Source organism: Belonocnema kinseyi, chromosome 7 (genome assembly GCF_010883055.1).
Source record: "Belonocnema kinseyi isolate 2016_QV_RU_SX_M_011 chromosome 7, B_treatae_v1, whole genome shotgun sequence".
Lineage (NCBI taxonomy): Eukaryota > Metazoa > Arthropoda > Insecta > Hymenoptera > Cynipidae > Belonocnema > Belonocnema kinseyi.
In genome coordinates this window covers 82,259,424-82,281,254 of record NC_046663.1, presented here as the reverse complement: position 1 = coordinate 82,281,254, position 21,831 = coordinate 82,259,424, and the positions used below count along the sequence as shown (strand labels likewise).

Below are 21,831 nucleotides of genomic sequence, written 5' to 3'. Positions count from 1 at the left end.
TTTGCTGATGCACCTTCTTCTCCTGTTTCCTGCTGGTACTATCAGGGTATGATGAAGAGGACAAGTATATACGCAAACGGGAACAACCCGCTTGTATTTTAACGAACGTGCGTGAGCAAGGCACTCGATTTATGCGGCCGTTTATCAATCCTTTGCCCAGGATGAAAACGTAAGTGAGAGAACGGTTGGACCGTGGACGCGTAACGAAAGAAGGCCTAGTTGGAATCTCCTAATGATTCTTTTACGTTACTCGAGATTGAGAATTCGCCACGAGGCTAATGATAAGGAAGAAAGCAGATATGCAAAGCATTCGATACATTGCGCGAATGCAATGTAATCAATGAGGACACCAAATAAGGGGTTACCGTAATATTTGCTATGCAAATTCGTGGCTCTAGTGATAACCTTACCACCTCAGTAGAAAGAGAAGACGAGGAGAGGATTTTATAGTGGGGTCGTAAAATTCTGGAGAGCCTCATTATCAGGGAATTTCATGTTCAAGAACAATAACTATACATATAGCAATTTTTACTGCCTTACAAAACGGTAGGAGTTCAATTTCAACAGATAAAATGGTGCAAAGGCGTTTCCTGTTTCGTTATCAGTGGATTTAACTAAGAAACCAATACAATTTTATGCAAAAGCACTGGTTGAGGATGCTTGTGTATGCGAAATAAATTACAATCAGTGTTTAGGAAAATGTAATACAAAGATAATAATATTTATTTTTAACTTTTTTGAAAATGCCCTGATCAATTACTTTAATTCTGGTATTAAAATTCATGTTGGTGGCCATAAATTTAAATTTCATTTTGAAACTGGGTTCAGCTTAATTTAAAACATGTTTATTTATTCGTTATTTATTATTTTCTAATTAACTGATATCTTATCTCAAATTCTTGTTGCTTTTAAACTTGGGACAAAGGCCTTTAAAAATTTTGCAGTGAATTTAAAATGCAATATTTACGGCCGTAAAAAATATTTGGGGTTTTACGCACGTTGGGAGTGTTTAGGGCCGGTAACCAAACTCCTCAGGTCTCAAGTTCGAATCGATTGCTTGGTTGGATTGAACCCCTCTCTTCCCTGGCCCTCACAGCCCTTACTTTTACCTTTTACCTCGTTATCTGTTCCTCTTTCGGTGCGACGAAGGCGACAAAGAAGCCGCCCTAGATTGAAATTGTGACAATGTCGGTGAACCGAGTTTCTGGGTATACAAAATTCACGGGGATATTCAGGCTTTACGTCTGTTGCAAATCCCTTATCTGTCCATGTATTATTTGCCTTTGATCTAAATTCCAATATAATTTTGACAAATTTGTACAAAGAGATGTTTATTGTTCATTTGAGAAATTATAAATGGAATTTTCTATAATCTCTTTTATTTTTGAAATATTTTGTATTCCCCTTCTCCTCTACTTACTATGAGAATTTTGTTTGGATTTATACTCTTCCCAATAATGGGTTATTCATAAAGTTTTTTATGATAAAGTAATAAAATGCGCTTGTCAAACAATTGCGAGAAAAACGACTTTGAAAAATCCACTAGGTACTGCGCGGCGACTAGCTTTCAATTCCCGATTTGATCAGGCGATAACGCTCCCAAGTGTGTTACCAGAAAGTTTGGTCTCCATTCCTTCTGCTGGTATTTTTTGCCAATTTATTTTTGCATAAAATTTTTTTATAGAAAATTGAATAAATAAAAAAACATTATTATTATATTTATATTTTAAAAACAGAGTAATCAGTGATGTCTTTTACCACTGACTTATGAGTATTTTGAAAAAAATGTTAGCAGCATGACTCGAGCCCATAAATTTTTCTAACAAAATAATTAAAAGATGAATATTTAACTAAGGTGGTTAATCTTCAATGCGGAAATTAATTTGTAACCAAGTAAGTTGTACTCCTAACCAAACAGGATACTTCTAAACAAAATTTTCAATTTTCCACCAAACAATTAAATTTTTAATGACAAAAAATTACGCTTTCACAAAATGGTTCAATTTTCAACAAAGTAGATTAAATTTTTCAGCAAATAATTAATTTTCAAGCAAAAAAATTATTTTGAAACTGAAGAGTACATTTTCTACCGAGAAAGAAGAATTTTAAACAAGATACATGAATTTTCCGCCCAGTATAGTCGAATTTGCATTTTTTAAATAAGTAACAAAATTGTTGATTTTTTCCCGGAGTAGATCAATTTTTGAGCAAATAATTGATTTTTTAAACAAAAACATGATTTTCAAATCGGCAAGCTTAATTTTATAACGAAAAAGACGGTTTATCAACAAAGGCTATGAATTTTCAACCATGTAGTTGGATTTTCAATTTAAAAAGTTAAATTTATAGCCAAAGAGTGAGGAGCCAGTCACTGGGAAATCTTAGATTGCTGCGCTGGAAATCTTAGGAGAATTCTTTGAGGAATTATTGGAACTCTTAAAAATCTTTCGCCAAGCGTGGGTCATTCACAACACGAAGCATTCACATATTTACACGTTCGTGATGCACACGCTGTCCGGTGAGTCGAACTAACGGCTGATTCCATCCAAACGCCGCCGAGCTTAGCCGAGTCTGATATCTCCTTGAGAATCCCGATATCGAAAAGTTTTGGTAATGTGGGCACTCCCAGTAATCTCCAAGAAATCTTAGCACTCTATGGGAAGCCGATTGAGACTACCCATGCGTATTCTTTATTCCGCATCTCGATACAAAAAATGAATTTTAAATAAAATATTTCAATTTTTAGCCAAGTTGATTAGTCTTTCAACAAAAAATTTAATTTTCAAACAAAAACATTATTTTTTAACGAAAAAGATTAATTTTCCGCCGAAAAAGAAATTGGACTTTGAAGCAAGTTGATCAATCATTTCACTAAAAAGTTGAATTTTTTAAAGAAAAACATGATTTTTCAACAAAAAGAATTAGTTTGCTACAGAAAAATAAAAGTGTTAAAAAAATACATGCATTTTCAACTAAAAAGGATTAATTTTCAATAAAAATGCAATATTTTAATTTTTACTAGAGAAAATTAATTTTTAAAAAGGAAACAGATTAAAAGTGGATTACAAAGAAACCACAGTAGAATTGGATGACTTTAGATTTAAAATGGATTACCCTTGATTTTAAGTGACTGGCATCGCGGTCCATGATTAACCGAAATTTACTATTTATGATATATTTAATATTAACTATTTACTATTTATTATTTACTATTACTAGCAATTCCAAATGGTAAACTTCCAAGCAAATGAAATACAGCGTATCTGCAGTTCGAATATCTCATCTTTCACGTGGACGAATTTTTTAAAAAGGACTCAAATGTCCATAATTCTGATGATCTTTATTGATTATCTATTTTTTAATTTGATATAGCTAATTAATGTTTATAAAAACTAAGAAAATTATTTGGGGCTATTTAAAACTCATTTTAAAGTTTCGTAAAAGTGACAGATGACTTGTCCGAACTGCAGATACGTTTTATTTCGTTTGCACAACTGTGTAGGCCCCTCCATGCAAAATAGTTGATGATTGAAATGAACGTGAAATTTCTGTGAAGTTAGCCAATGTTTTGACATTTCCCTAATTCTGAGAGTACACAACTACACCAACTTCTCTTTATGTCGTCGATTTATGTTAAGTTTTTATAATTCTGTCTGATCCTTACAAATGTCATCGATCTGCTTGTAATGATTAGAAACCATATTAGGACATCGACTACTTATTAATAATACGACTCACTAGCTACTACTTGTTCCCAGTCATTTCTTTTATTGTTATTATCACCGCAGCGCAATTCCTTTGAAGGTTAGGATATTTACCACATGCCTCTGCAGGAAAACGACGTTTCAACTTGACAGGGTGATTCATGGATGAAAATTATTTAGTATCGTATAGCAGGGCCGTATTATGTGCCATTATCCAGGATTCGTTTTATGATTACTGGGATCTTAAAGTCTGTAACTCCCCCTCTTACTTTGCGTTACTTGCAATTGCACCTACTAACTTCGCGGAGATGCGCACGCCTGTTTGTGTATAGACACGTGCATGTATAAATCCGCGACAAAAGTCGCGGTAAGCGCAACTCATTTCTCCAATTATACGGATCCTGCGAACCCATATAATAGCTGGAAAGTCATGATGAGAACGTTCAATCATGCACGCTCATACATTAATTGAATTTCAACTTTGAAAAGAAAATTTGTCTAATAATTTTCTCGGAGTCGCACTTTTTGTGGTAAAACTTATAATAGAATAGTGATTCTCATCTTTGCCGTAGGTTTCATTATAAGTATCAGCAATCGTCATAAGATCCATCAAATAAAAAAAAGAAATGAAAATTGTGTGAATCAATTGCAGTTGAGAAATTTGAGAAATAATAAAAATTGTTGCTTAAAAGTAAAAAAATGTGCCACTATATTATCTTCAGTTCCAATAAATGTATTGGAGCGATTCAAACTGCAAACTGTAACGGATAGGCTCTGTAATTATTTTTAATCACTCTTTTTTTCAATCACTGCTTCCTGTCACTTGTTTTCCAACCAACAAAATGTCAAAAAATATCGCGATTTTCCCGAAAAACAAGACTATCACATATTTTCGGGTGATTGAAAATAATTACAGACTCCATCCGTTACAGTTTGCAGTTTGAATTGCTTTAATATCTTTATTAGAACGGAAGATAATATAGTTGCACATTTTTGTACTTTTAAGCAACAATTTTTATTATTTTTTGAATTTTTCAACTGCAATTGGTTCACAACAGTTTTCCTCATACTCATGAATTTTTTTATATTTTTCCCATTGCCCCTTGTATAAGAAATAATGCTCTAAATTTGAATATTCTTGAATGTAACCGAAAATCCTTACTTTTTTTACATTTTTCAGTCTGTAAAGTATAACAATTTGTTTAGATAAACGCCTGCAAGCTTATTTAGGTAGAACGCTTTTAGCTTTCATATGACTATTTTTTATATTGCAGTAGCATTTTTTTTTATTGACTTGTCAAGTTTCAAAGGCAGATGCCTACAGTTTTCTCGCCGATAGTAAATCAAATTGAATAGGCTCAGGAAGCATAAAAAATTTGTAAATGCCTAAAAAGGATATACATGTGAGTAATAAAATAAAATTGTCTGTATATCTGTACAGAAATAATTTAGCTAATGCGGTCCTAATTAACTGAAAGTATTTTTTATTCCTTTCTTTAAACTTTTTCATAAAGGAAAAGCTTATCTAATAATTAACTAAAAGAAGTTAATTTTTTGTTGATAAAACATTGAAAATTATCCCTTATTTCTGCTCCCAATTGTCCCCTGAAGGAAATTGATTGAAGAATCATTGTATAGACCTCATAAGTGCATTCATGATTTATTGCTACTTTCCTTAGAAATCAGCGATTAATCTTATCAATGTCAACTTGAAATATAACCACTATCTATACGATGTATGATCGTAACTGGCTGTTATAGAAATTATAGTAATTAGGACAATTAAATTATATGCTTATAATTAATGTATTTTGCCTAAGTTTCTATCATTAAAATACAGATCAAACTATCTTTGAGTCAGTGCAAAAATGAGTCTATATAAAAATGCTCATACAACATGAGCTTGTGCTAAAAGGTCAACGAATTCTTTTCCCTTGTGCTACTCCCGTTATAATTTTTAAATTTAAACAATTTTCTTACATTTATGAACGATAAAACTTGTTTCATTCATCGATCCATTAAAAATATTCATCTCAATTCTTTAGCAATCAACATTTTCAAAATTTATGAGTTCAAACATTCAAATTTGGAAAAGGGTTCTAGTGAAATTGAAAGCCTCAATCTGTTTGATGTCAATTAGAATACATCCTTTTTCTGCTTTAAACTAAAGTATATTTTTATGTCTATCGCACTTCACTTTTAAAAATATTCTTATCATGCGGAATTTTTAAAAGGAAATAATTGTTAACAAAATGAACACATTACCTCCAACTTTTACTTTTAGATTCACATCTCAATGGCAAGATCTTTATCTGGAGCCATTCCTGACAAAAACAGGACAAAAAGAAAAGCAGTCGTCTAGAATGAAATTTCCTCATTTAAAAAATTTTTGATAACAAAAAAATTTGGAATGACGCAGCAAATTTGTTAAAAGTATATCTATATGCTAAGACTTTCAATTTTAGCCATTTTTGAATATAAACGAGGTAAATTTTTTTTTGTGATGCAAATCTACATTTCAAGCAGTTAAATCCAAAACTATCCCTGAAAAATACTGGACTAAAAGTGAAGTTTCCAACATTATAGTGATCCAAAAACCAAATATCCTAATTTTTAATATTTTTTAACCACTGGTAACAAAACCGCGACACTTTCACAAACTGAAACTGATTTTTTTATCTACATCGAAATTCCAAATGTTTTATATCGAGCCACCTTCAAAGAAAACTGATCTAAAAGAGAAGATTCCCGCTTAGAGGTTTACAAAATGAAAATTTCTGATTTTTCTCATCTTGCAACTTTGACAAAAAATAATAATTAGGACGTAGCACTTTTGATTTATTTATGTATGTCCACATTTCTAGACCTTCAATTTGAACCATACTAAAAAAAATAATCTTGCTCGGTTAAATTAAAATACTCAAATTATCTAATAAATTGTTGAAAATATTATTTGTTCTTTAACTTAGTGCTTTTCCCTGGAAATAAGTTTATTTCTAAATAAATTTAATCTTAAATCCAAAAGTTGCGTCTTCAACACTTTATGATTTTACATAAACTTTAAAAAGACCTGAAATTTTCAGGAATTTTAGGTGCGTTAATTTATTTCATTGGAATTTAGCATTTCTTAATAAAAATCATCCTAAGAACATCGAATTTTTAACCGTGTTAGATTATTTTATCGTTTTACGTCGCTAAATGTTCTTTTTAATAACAAATTTTTAGTTATGTTTTATTTATTATGCGTATTAGTTTTTCGGTTGGTTTATTGTTTGTTTCTTTTTAATCAAAAATTAACGTTTTTAAACACAAATAATTAATTTTAAGGTCTCATCATTTTAAAGAATTTCAGGTTACATTAGAGCTGAAACCCAAAAATTGAAGCCCGTGAAGTTGGCACCCCAACTCTAAAATATAAGACTTTCTCATATGGAATCGTTTGGTGGTCAACTTTGAAGGTTTGGTGGTCAAAATTGAAAAAGTTAGTGATTTTTCAAATTTGGGGTGCCAACTTCACGGTGGCACAGCACTTTTTAATATTTTCAAGAATATTCTTTTTGGTATCGTTTGGTGGTCGTTTGGTCGTGTTTGGTAGTCGACCGTGAACGTTTGGTGGTCAAAATAAAAAAAATTATCGAGTTTTCAAAATTGGTGCGTCAACTTCCGTTAGCACCCCACTTCAATTTTCTTTTTTAATTCCTTATGACATCGTTTGGTGGTAGTTTGTTTTGTGTTTGGTAGTGATTTCTGAACGTTTTCTGGTCGAAATCACAGGATATATCGGATCTTTTAGAAAATGACTGTGACCCATGATGGGACTCTGCGCATGCTTATGCGCATGTGTGATTAGTGCGAAATTTGAATTTCAAAATGCTCTTTTTCAATGTGAACGCTGTTTGGCCAGTATAATTGTACATAATTGTAGTTTTTAATTTTTCGAACATTATAGGTTTTATTATTTTTGACATCTGAACTCTCTTATTATTTTATATTTTAAGTTTTTCGACTTTTAATTACGAGGTAATCTTTGGAAATTGACTCAAAGTCCTGGTCCGGAAACTTCATTAAGGCAATGTACATTGAAATAAGTTCCTTTACGGTAAAGTAAATCAAACAATACTTAAAAAGACAACTGTAACAGAATCATAATTCAGTATCAATTTGAAAAAAAAATTAAGAATCGTTTAAACGCTTTCTGATAGTAGTTTCATATAGAGTTATCTGGATTTCTCTATTCTGCAGCGAAAATATTTGAAATGAGAAGATAATGAGTTTCTATCCTTCAAGAATGAAACATATATTTTTTCAATGGATTATAGCACTCAAAAAAGATTTTTAAGTCTTAAACAGAATATATAATATATGAACTTTTTCAGAAATACACTTACACAAACTTTTTAGAATCAATATTTATATTACCGCAGAAAAAAAACGGATTTCAGATAAATATTTATCAAGAACACGAAATTTTGAAACTGCATGTCCTAAAAATATTACATAGAAGAAAACTTCTGAAAAATTCTCTCTTGCCTTATCAACTCGTTTACTCAAAATGTGACTTTCCTCTTCTAGTTGTAGGTACATATTTCCACATGATAGTGTAGAATTCTTCAAGAAATCTTCAAATAAAAATTTACAGTACACTTTATGAGTTTTTTAGATTAAGAGAATTTGCCTAAATTTGGATTTATTGTCAAAATTTTCAGAATTCCCCCCAAAAAAATACAAACAAAATTTAAAAGATTAATATTATTTACCATCCAGGAAATTCAGTTCATAGCTAATTCTTCAATCTTAATTTCTGTCACTATTCTTTAATAACCTTTTATAAAATTTAGAGGAACTTAGCATAAACGATACAAACGACACAAACGACACAAAACGACACAAACGACACAGGCCACATCAAAAAATAATGAGACAAAACATGTTCAACCAAAAAAGAACTACAAATTTGTTTTGAATACTTGTTTGATAGGATGCGTGGTTTTTGTTTTATACGTAAAAAACCAAAATAAAAATTAAACGATTCCATTTTTGAACAAACGATACAAACTATGAAAAAAATGGATTGACAAAAGTTGTTCATCCAAAAAAGAGTTAAAAATTTGTAATGAATAATATTTTGATAGGACACGTAGAAAAATTAAATCACATTAAAAATTAATATTAATTATCAATAAATAATTAATAAAATAATATTAGTAATCTTAAAAATAACATTAAAAATAAAAAAATAAGATTTTTTGGAAAACGAAACATGGTATTAAAAAAAAATTAATAGAACAAATTCGTTCACCCAAAAACGATCTACAAGTTTTGTATAAATAATTTCGAGATAGAATGAGTAGATTTTCTTTTAATTTTGAAAAAACAAGATTAAAAAATATATATAAAAACAAAGCAATAAAAATACTTATGTTTCATACTAATGAATATTATGAATTTTAATATTACAAGTTGATTGAAATGATACTTTTTTGGAGGTAGCTGAGAATAAACAATGCCAATGCATATTATAAATTTTAATAATATAAATTGATTGAAATTATACGTTTTTGAAGGTAGTTGAGAATAACATGTATTGCAAAAGATGGACAAATGTGGGAAAAATACAAAGACCGAGCACGATACTGAATTGATACTGAATTATGATTCTGTTACAGTTGTCTTTTTAAGTATTGTTTGATTTAGTTTACAGTAAAGGAACTTATTTCAATGTACCTTGCTTTAATGAAGTTTCCGGACCAGCACTTTGAGTCAATTTCCAAAGATTACCTTGTAATTAAAAGTCGAAAAACTTAAAATATAAAATAATATGAAAGTTTAGATTTCAAAAATAATAAAACCTATAATGTTCGAAAACATAAAAACTAAAATTATGTACAATTATACTTGCCAAACAGCATTCACATTGAAAAAGACCATTTTGAAATTCAAATTTCGCACCAATCACACATGCGCATAAGCATGCGCAGAGTCCCATCACGGGCCACATGTATTTTCTAAAAGATCCGATATATCCTGTAATTTCGACGACCAAACGTTCAGAAATCACTACCAAACACCAAACAAACGACCACCAAACGATGTCATAAGGAATTAAAAAAGAAAATTGAAGTGGGGTGCTAACGGAAGTTGACGCACCAATTTTGAAAACTCGATAACTTTTTTTATTTTGACCACCAAACGTTCACGGTCGACTACCAAACACGACCAAACGACCACCAAACGATGCCAAAAAGAATTTTTTGAAAATATTAAAAAGTGCTGTGCCACCGTGAAGTTGGCACCCCAAATTTGAAAAATCAATAACTTTTTCAATTTTGACCACCAAAAATCACCAAACGACCACCAAACGATTCCATATAAAAAAATCTGATATTTTAGAGTTGGGGTGCCAACTTCACGGGCTTCAAAAATTGGTATTTTAAAACAAAAGCCATAACAGTTCAAACAAAATTTAAATTTGTTAGCCAGTTTAAGGTTATATAAACTATAATAAGTATTTTTTATCACAAATAATTATGTTCCGAAGAAAACATTTACAATTTTTCAATACTTTAGGTTATGGTGGTGTATTGTATTTGAAACTTCGTATTTTTAACTAAAATTCATTAGAATTTTTAACAACAATTTTTGTTTAAAATGATACATTTTTCAAGATTGTACAATTATGAATTGTGATATTGTTTTTCATCAGTAATTTAAATTCTTAATCAAAAATAATTAGATCACAAAGAAAATTAATAATTTCTGAACAATTTTAGGTTATATTGGAATATTACGTCGAAAATTAATATTTTTATACAATACACAGAGTTTTAAACGTATAGATTTAAAAGAATATTTACAATTTTAGAACAATATTGGGTTATGTTTACATTTGTCACCGAAAATTGTTTACTTTTGACGAAAAACATTAGGTTAATTTAGCATTTACAATCAAAAACAGTTTTTTGTAATTTTATGTTCTTGGCCTTTGTCTAAAATTGCTATTGTTAATAAAAATAACAATATTTGAACAATAATAGGTTATGTTAACGCTTTTCACTGAACTTCGGTTATTTTAAAGAAAAATCATTAGACTTGAAATTAAACTTGCAATTAAGTTGAGATGTCAATTTCCATTATTAATAAAAAATATTGTACTTGCTTTTATTTATTATATTTTAGATAATAGGAACTATGAAATGAAGGATAACGGGCGTAAGGCCGTTAATTCTGAAAGTGGAATTTTACAGGGACACAAGAAACTGTCAAACGTGAATTCATTTAATTTTTCTTAAACATGAAAGTGCTTGCGTGCTTTTACTAAGCTCCATCGGACTATGAAAGAAAGATCCGAAAAAAAGCAACCACCTCGGACAAAACCCCTTTTCATATGTATGTCCCGTTCCAACAAAGGCGGATTTTTACTCAGAAAGAGTTGCAGAACTTTTTTATTTATCAATATAAAAAAGTACTTTCGAGCTGCTGCTTAACTATATAAAATGACGAAAGGAACATCCTGAAACAATTCCAATAAAAATATTAGCACATGAAGAGTTGCATAACCTTTTTATTTTTTAATCAAACGAAAAATAAGAAAGTACGTTTCAACCATTACTTATCTCTGCACTGAATTGTGAAAAGTGGAGTCAAAAAATTGCAATTAATTTATTTAAAAAATTGCAAACATAGATTTTGACCCATTTCTGAATCGAACTAGACCATAATCTTCTACAGAAACAGGTGCTAGGTCCAAACATTTAATATAAGCCAATAAAACACATTTCCGAAAATTGACACTTCAGCTCTTATTCCCTGGGACCCTTTAAGTATACAAATTTTGTAATAATATTAATTTTGCATTTTAGTTTAAAAATCGTGAGAGACCAAACAAAATAATTGCGTGCGAGTTTCTTTTCTAGTTCAGTTGAAAATGTCCTAATTTTTATATTTTATTCAAATTGCAATTGGAATATTTTATGGTGGTTGTCCAAATTTGGTTTTTGGATTACGGGTTTTATTTTCAGGAATTATGCACATTAACTTGATTATTGGACGTTAAATAAGATTTTGAATTTGATTATAATCTCATTTAAATTCCTTAATTTTTTAAATTCTAACTAAATTATAAGCAATCGTTTATCTATAGGTGCACTGTCAAAAATATATTTTGGAAGTTTCCATTGAACCTATTAGAAGTTTATTTCCGAGATGTAAGGTATCGTTCCAATACATGATATTCTAGTTTGTAAACACTGGTATTGTAATATTCTCATTAATCTATTGTTTTATTGCCACATATGTAATTCAATGTTGTGGAAGAAGATTTAAGAAGAAATCAAAATTCGCAGGAACGTAGATTCGAAGCCGAACCGGAAAGCTCGAAATCGAGTGTATGAATAGAGGAACATGCAATACCAAATATTCTTTGAAACTGCAACACGCGTTTTATAATTTCACCTTCCAATATCGGTATTGTAATTTTACCTTTCATTTGTATAATAAAAGTTTGGTGAAATTCGAAACATGTTTAATAGTGCATTTACACGACGAAATCACAGCATACCAAACATCGCATCATCCTAAGCATACTTCATATTTGCAATGAAAAATTGAGGATGAGATAGCAACCCCAAATTAGCCTGTAAAGATGACCATATGTTTTATTCCAGGTAGCAATTTCCCAATTAAATCAGAATTACAATCTCTTTCCGTTATTATTAATCATTCCGGCTGCCAGACAGGCTTCAGAGTAACATAAAAGTGCAAGCCTACTCCGCGAGTAAATGCAAGGCCGCGCCGCTAGGATCTATCTTCTAAGAGGAATCATCAAATCGCATTCCTGGCTGTCCCCGATGTCGTCGCTGTCGTCGTACACTCGTATAGATCCCCCGGGGGATCGAACCTATGGTTGCTCGATGATCACTAAAGGATGCCGATTCTTAGTACCCGACTGCACGTATGTATGTACTCGTATGTAGCTTCCTTCACGTTCGTTTCTCGTCAAGTCTTTCGGCCAGTCGCTCAGCATTGCTAATTGATGAAGATGTACTTACATACGTATACTGAACGCTCTTTCATAATTTGTCTCGTAAAACCAAGTTCATGTCGAGAAACGAGAAGACGGGAGCTATTTCTTACCCGGTGTTTTTATTTTATTTTATTTTTTGTTTTTTAATAGGGTTGCTTAATTATTTGCAACCATTAAATTTTTTTATAATAAATTATCTATTTTTACATTCGGAGGGTCCACAGACTACCTTGACACTTTAAAATAGGGGGAGTCTGCCGTAAAGTCACAAAGTGTCACATAGGAGAGTGGTCGTACAGGTTTTGTTACACATGACACTACTCTGATTAAAAAATAAAATATAAGTCCTTATGTATTACATGGAATGGAACCGCCAAGGTTCTTCCAAAGTGCTCTTCCAAAGTACTTGAATACTCAAGGAAAAAACAAATGTTTTAGAAGAGAGTTGAATTTTCAATCCGAAAATTGAATTTTCACATAAAATGTTTATTTTCAACCAAGAGAAATTAATTTCTAAACAAGAAAGATGAATTTCGAAAAAACTGCTTAATGCTTTACTGAATAAAGGAATTTTTTAGCTACAAAGACGAATTTTCAAGCAATAATAATTATTTTATATTAAGAAGATTAATTTCCTGGCAAAAGACGAATTTTCGACAAAATACATAAATTTTCCACCAAGTAGTTAAATTTTTAACAAAAAAGACAAGTTTAAGACCAAAAATGGATGCAGTTAAATATTTTCGACAAAATGCATCAATTTTCCACTAAGTAGTTGAATTTTGAACAAAAAGGACCAGTTTTGTACCAAAAATAAAATGCAGTTAAAAAATCATTTTCTAACAGAAACGAATATTATGCGCCAATTGACTTTGGCAAAAAAGTTGAATTTCCATTAAAATGCTGGGATCCTCAACCAAACGAATGAATTCAAAAAACGCGATTGATTTTCTATTGCCATCAGACGAATTTTTAACAAAATAGTGAAGTTTTCTAGCTTAAAAATTCGAATTATTTTGAAAGAAGTTAACTTTTAACTTTAAAAAAGATCATTTTCAACAATAAAGTTAATTTTCAATCAAGAAAGATGAACTTTTAACGATATAGTTACATTTTTAACTAAGAGAGGAAAATTTTGAACCAAACATGTAAATCGTTAAATTCTTAGATTATAAAACTTATTTTTAAGAACAAAAGAAAAGAATTTTCAACAAATAGTTAAATTTTCAACCAAAAGTATGAATTTTTAACAAAAAAGGTTATTTATGGCGAAATAGTGGTTCTCTTCAATCAAAAATAAATTCTCTACGAAGCATGTAAATCGAATAGTTGCATCTTCAGGGAAGCAAATTAAGTCTCAATAAGCAAACAAAAACCCAATTTTTATCAAAATATTTCAACTCTAAACTAAAAGAAGATGATTTTTTAAACAAATAATTAAGTTTTAAATTAAAGAAATCTACCTGCTACGCGGGCACACGCTCATCCGCGCTGCGCGCGCGACTCGCGAATTTAAACGCGCCTAGGGCCCTTCCAAGACGACTTTTGCACCCGCTCTCGCCTTACTCTCCTGAAAAAAGCGGGAGCTAGCAGTTCTAGGAAGGTCATGAACGGGCTGACTGAGAGCGAGAGTTTGGTATATTTTTCAACTACCCCAATATTAAAATTGATTTTCCTTATGTCTTCAAATTCTCAGAATATGTTGGCTAGTCCAATGGTACATATAATTGACAACTTTGCAGACAATAATTCACGCCCCTCTCCTTGGGAAATTAAAACTTCAACCCCAACACCTATATGCAGGTATTTTTAACAGCCTATCACTCCATTTCAAATTACACGATTCAAATTCTTGTTTTATCAGTTATTATAAGAAAAAAATCTGAAGAACCTTTTTAGTACAGGGTGGTCCATCTAGTGTTTGGAATTTGAATCACGGATTTTATGACAGTCAAACGTCAATTGTCATTCTTGATGCCATAAATAGTTAGTTATATGTTTGACATTTACAAAATGGGACGCTATTCGCTTGAAGAAAATTGGGAAATATTAAAAACTTATTTCCAAAGTGGTGAGTCTTCTACTCAAACAGTGCGAAATTTGAAAAAAAATATTTGATAAAAAAAGTGTGCCGAAAACTCAATTTGTGGATCAATTCGTTAAGCGTGTTCGTGAAACTGGAATGTTGGTGGATAAACCAACTCGAGAACGTACTCGTCCAGTGCGCTCAACCAAAAATATTGCTGCTGTGGCTGAAAGTGTGCGTGAACAACCATCAACATCAACTCGGCACCGTTCACAACAATTGGCCATTTCACGCACTTCTCTGATGCGAATTTTGCGAAAAGATCTTGCAATGAAGCCATATAAAGTTCAATTGGTTCATCAGTTAAAGCCTATTGATCATCCGAACCGTCTACAGTTCGCAAATTGGGCTGAAGATCGTTTGATTGAAGATGATGAATTTTATCGAAAAATTATTTTTTTGGACGAAGCACATTTTCACCTCGGTGAATCGCGTAGTTTCGGTTCTGGAATTGAGTCCTCTACAGGCATTCATGTTATTCTTACCGGTGTTATTATTGATATGATATAAGTTTTTGGGCGATCGTTAGAAGTAGATTAAGTTTTTGATGTATCAACGAAATAATTAAAAGTTCTTATCGAAAATATGCATCCAGACCAGACATATTGTTACCTGTTATTTTCAGAATTCAATAGATCTAAGTAATGGTTAGGAATAACTTTCTTTCTTTTTTTTTAAATTGTAAAATGAATTGCTTATGCAGCTTTTTCTGTTATGTGTCTGGTATTTTTTTGGAAGCGCCTTTATTTGACAGGGTTGTTGTGTGCAGATCGTTGGTTTTTTGTAAGCCTTCCTTTTGTGATTCATCAGAGCAGAGTATTAACTCAAAAGCATTTTTTTCAAATTAAAAAATGAACATGTTAGGCAACTCTTTCTGAATCAAAATCGGCATTTTTCGTTACGCGCAATGCCTTTAACAAGGGCTTTTCTCTAAAGTGTTTGCTTCATTCAGGATCTTTTTTTCATTGCTCGATAGAGCTAAGTACTAGCCCAAATGTACTTTTTTGTATAATTAAATTAAATGCATTAAAGTTACACAGTTATTTGTATCTTCCGTCAAATTCGAGTTTGGAGTTTCGGCACTAACGCTCTTATGCCCCGGGATCCTTCATGTATATTCTGCACTGATAATTATTTTGGGATAAGTAATTACATCAAGGAATTATTCGTATCAAGAACACTACTTTTAATTTTAGAGAAAGCACTTAATATTTTTTATTGGCTTATAACAAATTATGCATACCTCGAAAAGTGAATAATAATTTCCTATATGCTCTGGAAATCTTTTTTCGCAAACCTTGAATACAAATTACGTTATTCCTATGCTTGTAGAGTGGACGCAAAAGAGTTAATTTTAGAGCAATCGAGGAAAAATAAATGTGGCACATGTGCGGTTTGCGGTTCGAAAAGTGAGAGTATATGAAAAGATTTCAGATGGTAAGAATGACTTCGAACTATGAGAACCGAACCTCAATATTTCTGACTTATCATGCAATCTACTCTCACAGACATAAAAAAGTTGCACCTTGTCATACAGATTTAGAAAATGTCGTGTGCATCATGTGAAAAATAAACTGAAATTTTTTCCTAAATACGTTGAAATTCAATATTCACGCGTACCAATTAACTGAATTACGTGGAAACATATAATCAAAAAATTTTGCTTCATTTCTATATTCTTCTGCTTCAGTACCCGAAAATTTTGCCTCACTCACTTTCGAAACTTTATAATTGAAACTTTTGCCGCTATACGGAAGAAAAATTTTGTGAAAATACGTATTATGATAATAACCTATGTTTTAACTTTTTTAAAGTGTAGGGAGCAATTTTGAACATAGCCGATATCTCAATGTAAGATATTTTAATGCATGAACCATTTGGTACTATATTTTATTTCTCTTACGAACAGAATGAAGAAACATCAAAATGATGAGCAGAATACGAATTATAATTCTCATTTTGCTAGATACAGAAAACTGGTTTAAAAGCATTTTTTAGGTGTAATTTGATTTTAAACCTGCTGTACATTGATTTGCATCTACATGCAAGCAATTGTTTTATTATTAATAAGTATGATTATCTTCACTTAGGTGGTAGAATTGAATTAAGAGAATAAATTGTTAATCAAAGCGTCTTTTTTTTGCTATATTACAAGAAAAGTTCGTTTACTTTTCTTGAGAATGTCAGAGTAGAGATTAGACAAGTCTTCACGTGGCAATTGAAATCAAGTTTTTACCAGTCAAATATTGTCTGTTTGGAAGAGTTAGAACGCCTGATATATGTATACATATGAAACATGCGCCAGCCCATCCTAAATAACCAACATTGTAAGAGACTGATACTAAATCTGGTAAATTGGATGTTCATAAAACATCCTGATCAAGGATTTCACACACTGTGCATGATGGAGTAATAAAAAGTTTATAAGTCAATTTAAAAACGTTAAGTAGGAGTTGCTTCCGCATGAAGGGCTATAAAATGGAAGACATTGTACTTAACATTAACTTCCACTTTCTTAAAGTACCAAACTTTGCACATAGATCTTTTTTAGTGTAAAACTCTGTTAGGGGTTGAGAGCTTCACTCAGCCCCTGTCCCCTTACCCCCTCGCCTGTTACTCAGTGCTGGCCTGGCCTTAGCTTAGGTCTTTTTAATCCTCTGCCAACCTTGGAAAATCCCTTTTTCCTTATCATCACTGTTTTGATGCAAACAAATTCATCTTTACATGCTTAAAAAGTACACGTGAGGAAAAGTCACGGGAGAGCTGCGAAAGAAAATCGAAGGATAAGATAATAAATAAAGAGGAGATTTTAAGAGACTGGATGGATGACAGGCTGAGCGGTGGCGAATGGTATGGTAAAAGAGGACGAAGAGGGAGAATACATGTATGTGAATAAGAGGGGTGTATCAGTGATAGACTATGTGATCACGAATATGCAAGGGAGGGAGGAGATAGAGAAATTCGCAGTGGATGGTAGGGTGGAATCAGACCACCAGCCATTAAGTTTGTGGTTTCAGATAGAGGCTGGCGAAAGGCATGTTAGGGAAGAAGAGTCGTTAGGGGCGAGGATGTCATGGACGAGAGAGGCGATAGAGAAGCATCAGGGGCAGTTGAGTAACGTAAGTTTTAAGGGGGAGTCTGTGGACAAGATATGGGAGGTTTTGAAAGAGAAAGTGAAAGGTTGTGTGCAGAAGAAGGTATTAAGGAAGAAGAAAGGAATGGTGAAGCCATGATGGGGTATGGAATGTAAAATGATGAAGAGAAAGGTGAAAAAGAAGTACAAGAAGTGAAAGGAAGGAACCGCGAAAAGGGAGGAGTACGTAGAAATGAGGATGGAGTTTAGGGCGATGTGTAAGAAGCAAGAGCAGGAAAAGGAAAAGGAGCTGGAAGAGGAGTTTAGAAGTGTTAAGACAGAAGGGGTCGTGTGTAAGATAATTGACAGGGTTAGGAAACGTAGGGTGGGGATAAGTGAGAAGATATGGTGCGACGATTGGATAAAATTTGTTAAGGATTCATTTCAGGGGTCAGATATATGAAAGAAGGATGCCGGGATTAGAAGAACGCGGAAGGTAGATGGAGAGGAGCTGAATGACGAGGAGATAGAAAAGCAGATAAGGAACTTGAAAAAATCTAAGGCAGCAGGGCTGGACGGAGTAGAGAACGAAGTGTGGCTGTTTGGCACACAAGAGGTAATTCAGAGTGTGAAGGAGGTAGTGAAAAAAGTATGGAGGGGGTGGGATTGCTAAGAGGGTGGAGGGAGTGGATCGTACCACTGTATAAGAAAGGGATAGGGAGAGGTAGGGAAATTATAGAGGAATAACGCTAATGAATACTGTGTACAAAATATACGCAATGGTGTTGGCAGGTAGGCTGCGCAGAAATGTTGAGAGGAAAGGACTATTGCCGGAGATGCAGGCGGGCTTTAGGGAAAGAAGCAGTACTTTTTAAAATATTTACGTCTTGCAGCACGCGGTGGATAGAGAACTAACAAAAAAGGTTGCCAAAGGCTACGCGTTTTTTGTAGATCTAAAGGGCGCGTTCCCTTTGGTGGATAGGGGGAGATTGTTTGAGGCAATGAAAGAGAGGGGAAGAAGAGGGGCCTGATCGAGAGGGTAAGGGAGGTATAAGAGAAGACGAAACATAGAGTGAGAGGAGGGGAGGGAATCTCTGAGGGATTCTGGATGGATAGGCGGTTGAGGCAAGGGTGCCCGCTTAGCCAAACGCTTTTTGTAATTTTGATCGCGGATATGGAAAGTAAGCTAGCGGCCGGAGTGTTAGGAGGAGTTAAGGTGGGAGGAGTCAGGATATGGTCACTCGATTATGCAGATGACATAGTGCTGCTAGCATAGTGGGAAGATGCTTTAAAGGAGATGATGAAAAGATTGAGAAGATACTTGGATAAAAATAGGTTAGAGTTAAATCCGGACAAGTCGAAGGTTATGGTGTTCAGGAAAGGAGGTGGGAGAGATAAGGGAGGGGTGGAAGTGGAAGAAAAAGGCGGTGCAGGAGGTGAAAGAGTTTGTGTACCTGGGCTTCCTGTTTTGATGGAATGGGGGAGTGGATGGTCATATAAAAGAGATTGTGCGAAGGGCAAATGTGGTAATGTGGCAGTGTGGGGGCCGGCAAAGAGGTTTTTCGCAGATTATTTTGTAAGGAGAATGAAATTATTTGATTCGCTAGTGATGAAAATCTTGTTTTACGGAGCGGAGGTGTGGGATTGAAGATAATTGAGGAGGTAAGTAGGATACAGGAGAAGTATGTAAAGTGACAACTGGGGTTGGCAAGGAATAAGCAGTACTATATTATCAGGATGGAGAAAGGAAGAACGAGTTTAAGAATTATAACAGGGAGTCGAGCCTGTAAATATGAGGAGAAATTTTTGGAAGAGAGGAGAAGTAAGATGGTTAGGGATTGTTGGTGGGAGAAGGAGAACAGACGTAGTGGTGCAAAGCTGGAGGTGGAAAGGGAAAGGTATTTTAGAAAGAATGGATTGCAGATGGATGAAATGAGAAGTATGAACGAGGAAGGAAGGTATATGAGTGGGTTCAAAAGAATGGCATGACGCAAGAGAAGGCAGAAGGAGAGGAGAGAATAAGAGAGTCAAGGTTTAACGGGAACTATGTGTGGATTATGCCAAGGGAGAGATCGCAATATTCGTGTGAGAAAAGAGAGCAAGGAAGTTAGGAACTTATAGCGAGAATGAGATGCGTTTGCATGGAGAATTATAAAAGGTTCTCGCTTTTTAGGGAGAAGAGAATGTGTGAATTGTGCAGGACGGGGTATGCAAAAGTCGAGCACTGGTTAGAGGAATGTGAAGAGGTGGAAAGGAGTGGGATAAGCATGGAAGTATTGTTGCATGAAAGAGGGAACAAAAGGGCAGTAACATGAGTGAAGGGGGTGTTGGATAAGATGGAGAAGAGAAGGAAGGGGGAAGGAGGAAGTGGACTGGAGAAAGAAGGATTATAAATAGGAGAGGAAGGAGATGTAAGAAAACTGTAAATATTGTAAATGGTAGTCAAGTTTTAGGCGTTAGCCGCGGAGACAGAGATTGGCAATGCGAGGCATAACGAGGAAAGAGAGACATGCATGCGAGTCGAGGCGCAGCGAGGAAATCAGGATATAGGAGCGAGCGGATTAGTTATAAGGTGTGGATGGATGGTAATTTGTAAGAGATAGCTGTAAGAAAATTTTATAAAAAATGGAAGCGTAAGCAAGAAAATTTTTAAGGTCAACATGCCGAAAAATAAACGTTAATCTCCTACCATCTGATGCCAAAGCTATGCCACTTTTCTTCGACATTACATCACTTTTTCCTAGCCTGAAGTTGCCCTTTGTTTAACTTTAAACTAAGTGAACCAAACTCCCGGTTTATTAACAGTGTCGGGGGTATCTTTAAAATAGCCATTTTGGGCTGCCTGAACTTCTGGTGTAGTTGATATTTTAACAAAACATTACTTCTGAATGAAGCATGTAATAATTAATATTTCAACAACAAAATATTTTAATTTATAATCAAAAATAGTTGAATTCAACATAAAAGACGCATTTTTAGCAAAATAGTTTAAATTTTAACCAAAACAGATTAATTTTTTTACTAAGAAGTAATTCCCGGAGGCAGGTTGAAATTACTAGTAATTCGAGTGTCGGCACTAACGCTCTTATGTCCCGGGATCCTTCATTTTTTTTTTCGTTTGTTTTGAAGAAACCACTTTAAACTTTTAATTTGTTTATAATACATTTTTGAATGTTTAAACTACTTTGAACACGATGCTTTCTCCAATTACCGCAGGCCGGAACGAGCAAGTACGCTCGTTCTAAAGAATTTAATGCGCAGTTGCAGGGAGAAGGGGTAGATTGGGGATGCACATGGCATTACTTGGTTCAGTAGAGGACTAAATGCCACTTTAATTCGCTGTAATGTCAACAACCGAGAAAGCATCAACTTATATTCTTCTGAACGAAGATGTTGCAAAAAATATCGCGTTCATTATGGGAAAAATGAACTGAAATTTTTCCCATAGTACGTTCAAATACTTTAAAATTTAATATCTACGCACACTGATTAACTGAATTACGTACTAATATATGTTCACAATAATAAAATATGTTTTAATTCTTCCAAAGTTAAGGGCGAATTTTCCAATACAGTAGACATCTTATTGTAAGATAATTTACCATGTATGATCCATTTGGTATTATCTTATATTTTACTTGTGAACATAATGAAGAAATACCACATAAATGATGAGCAGAATACAAATTATAATCCTCATTTTGTTGAAGATAAAGAACAACTTTTTATAGAATTTGTTCAGTTGTGCCTGATTAAATATTGAATGTCCTGTTCTTTTTTATATTAGGGCCATTATCTCATTATTGACCAAAATTACTATCTGTAATTAGGTGATGACATTTTTTTATATGTTGTTTCGGGTCTCCAAAGACGCATTTTAAGACTAATCTCATTGGTCGCATACACAATTACGATAAACGAGAATTAATATTTTGACATAGTTATT

General features: G+C 33.1%; 1 protein-coding gene across 1 annotated transcript; it reads left to right on the top strand.

Annotated features, from left to right (window-relative positions):
• The first annotated feature begins 14,908 nt into the window (after positions 1 to 14,908).
• Positions 14,909 to 15,322, top strand: LOC117176532. The gene has a single exon (XM_033366786.1). The coding sequence runs from the start codon at positions 14,909 to 14,911 to the stop codon at positions 15,320 to 15,322; it is 414 nt and encodes a 137-aa protein (XP_033222677.1).
• Positions 15,323 to 21,831: the final 6,509 nt, after the last annotated feature.

What these genes read in the sequence shown, in the direction of transcription:
- LOC117176532 (XM_033366786.1), top strand. Translation starts at nt 14,909, where the DNA reads ATGTTGGTGGATAAACCAACTCGAGAACGTACTCGTCCAGTGCGCTCA.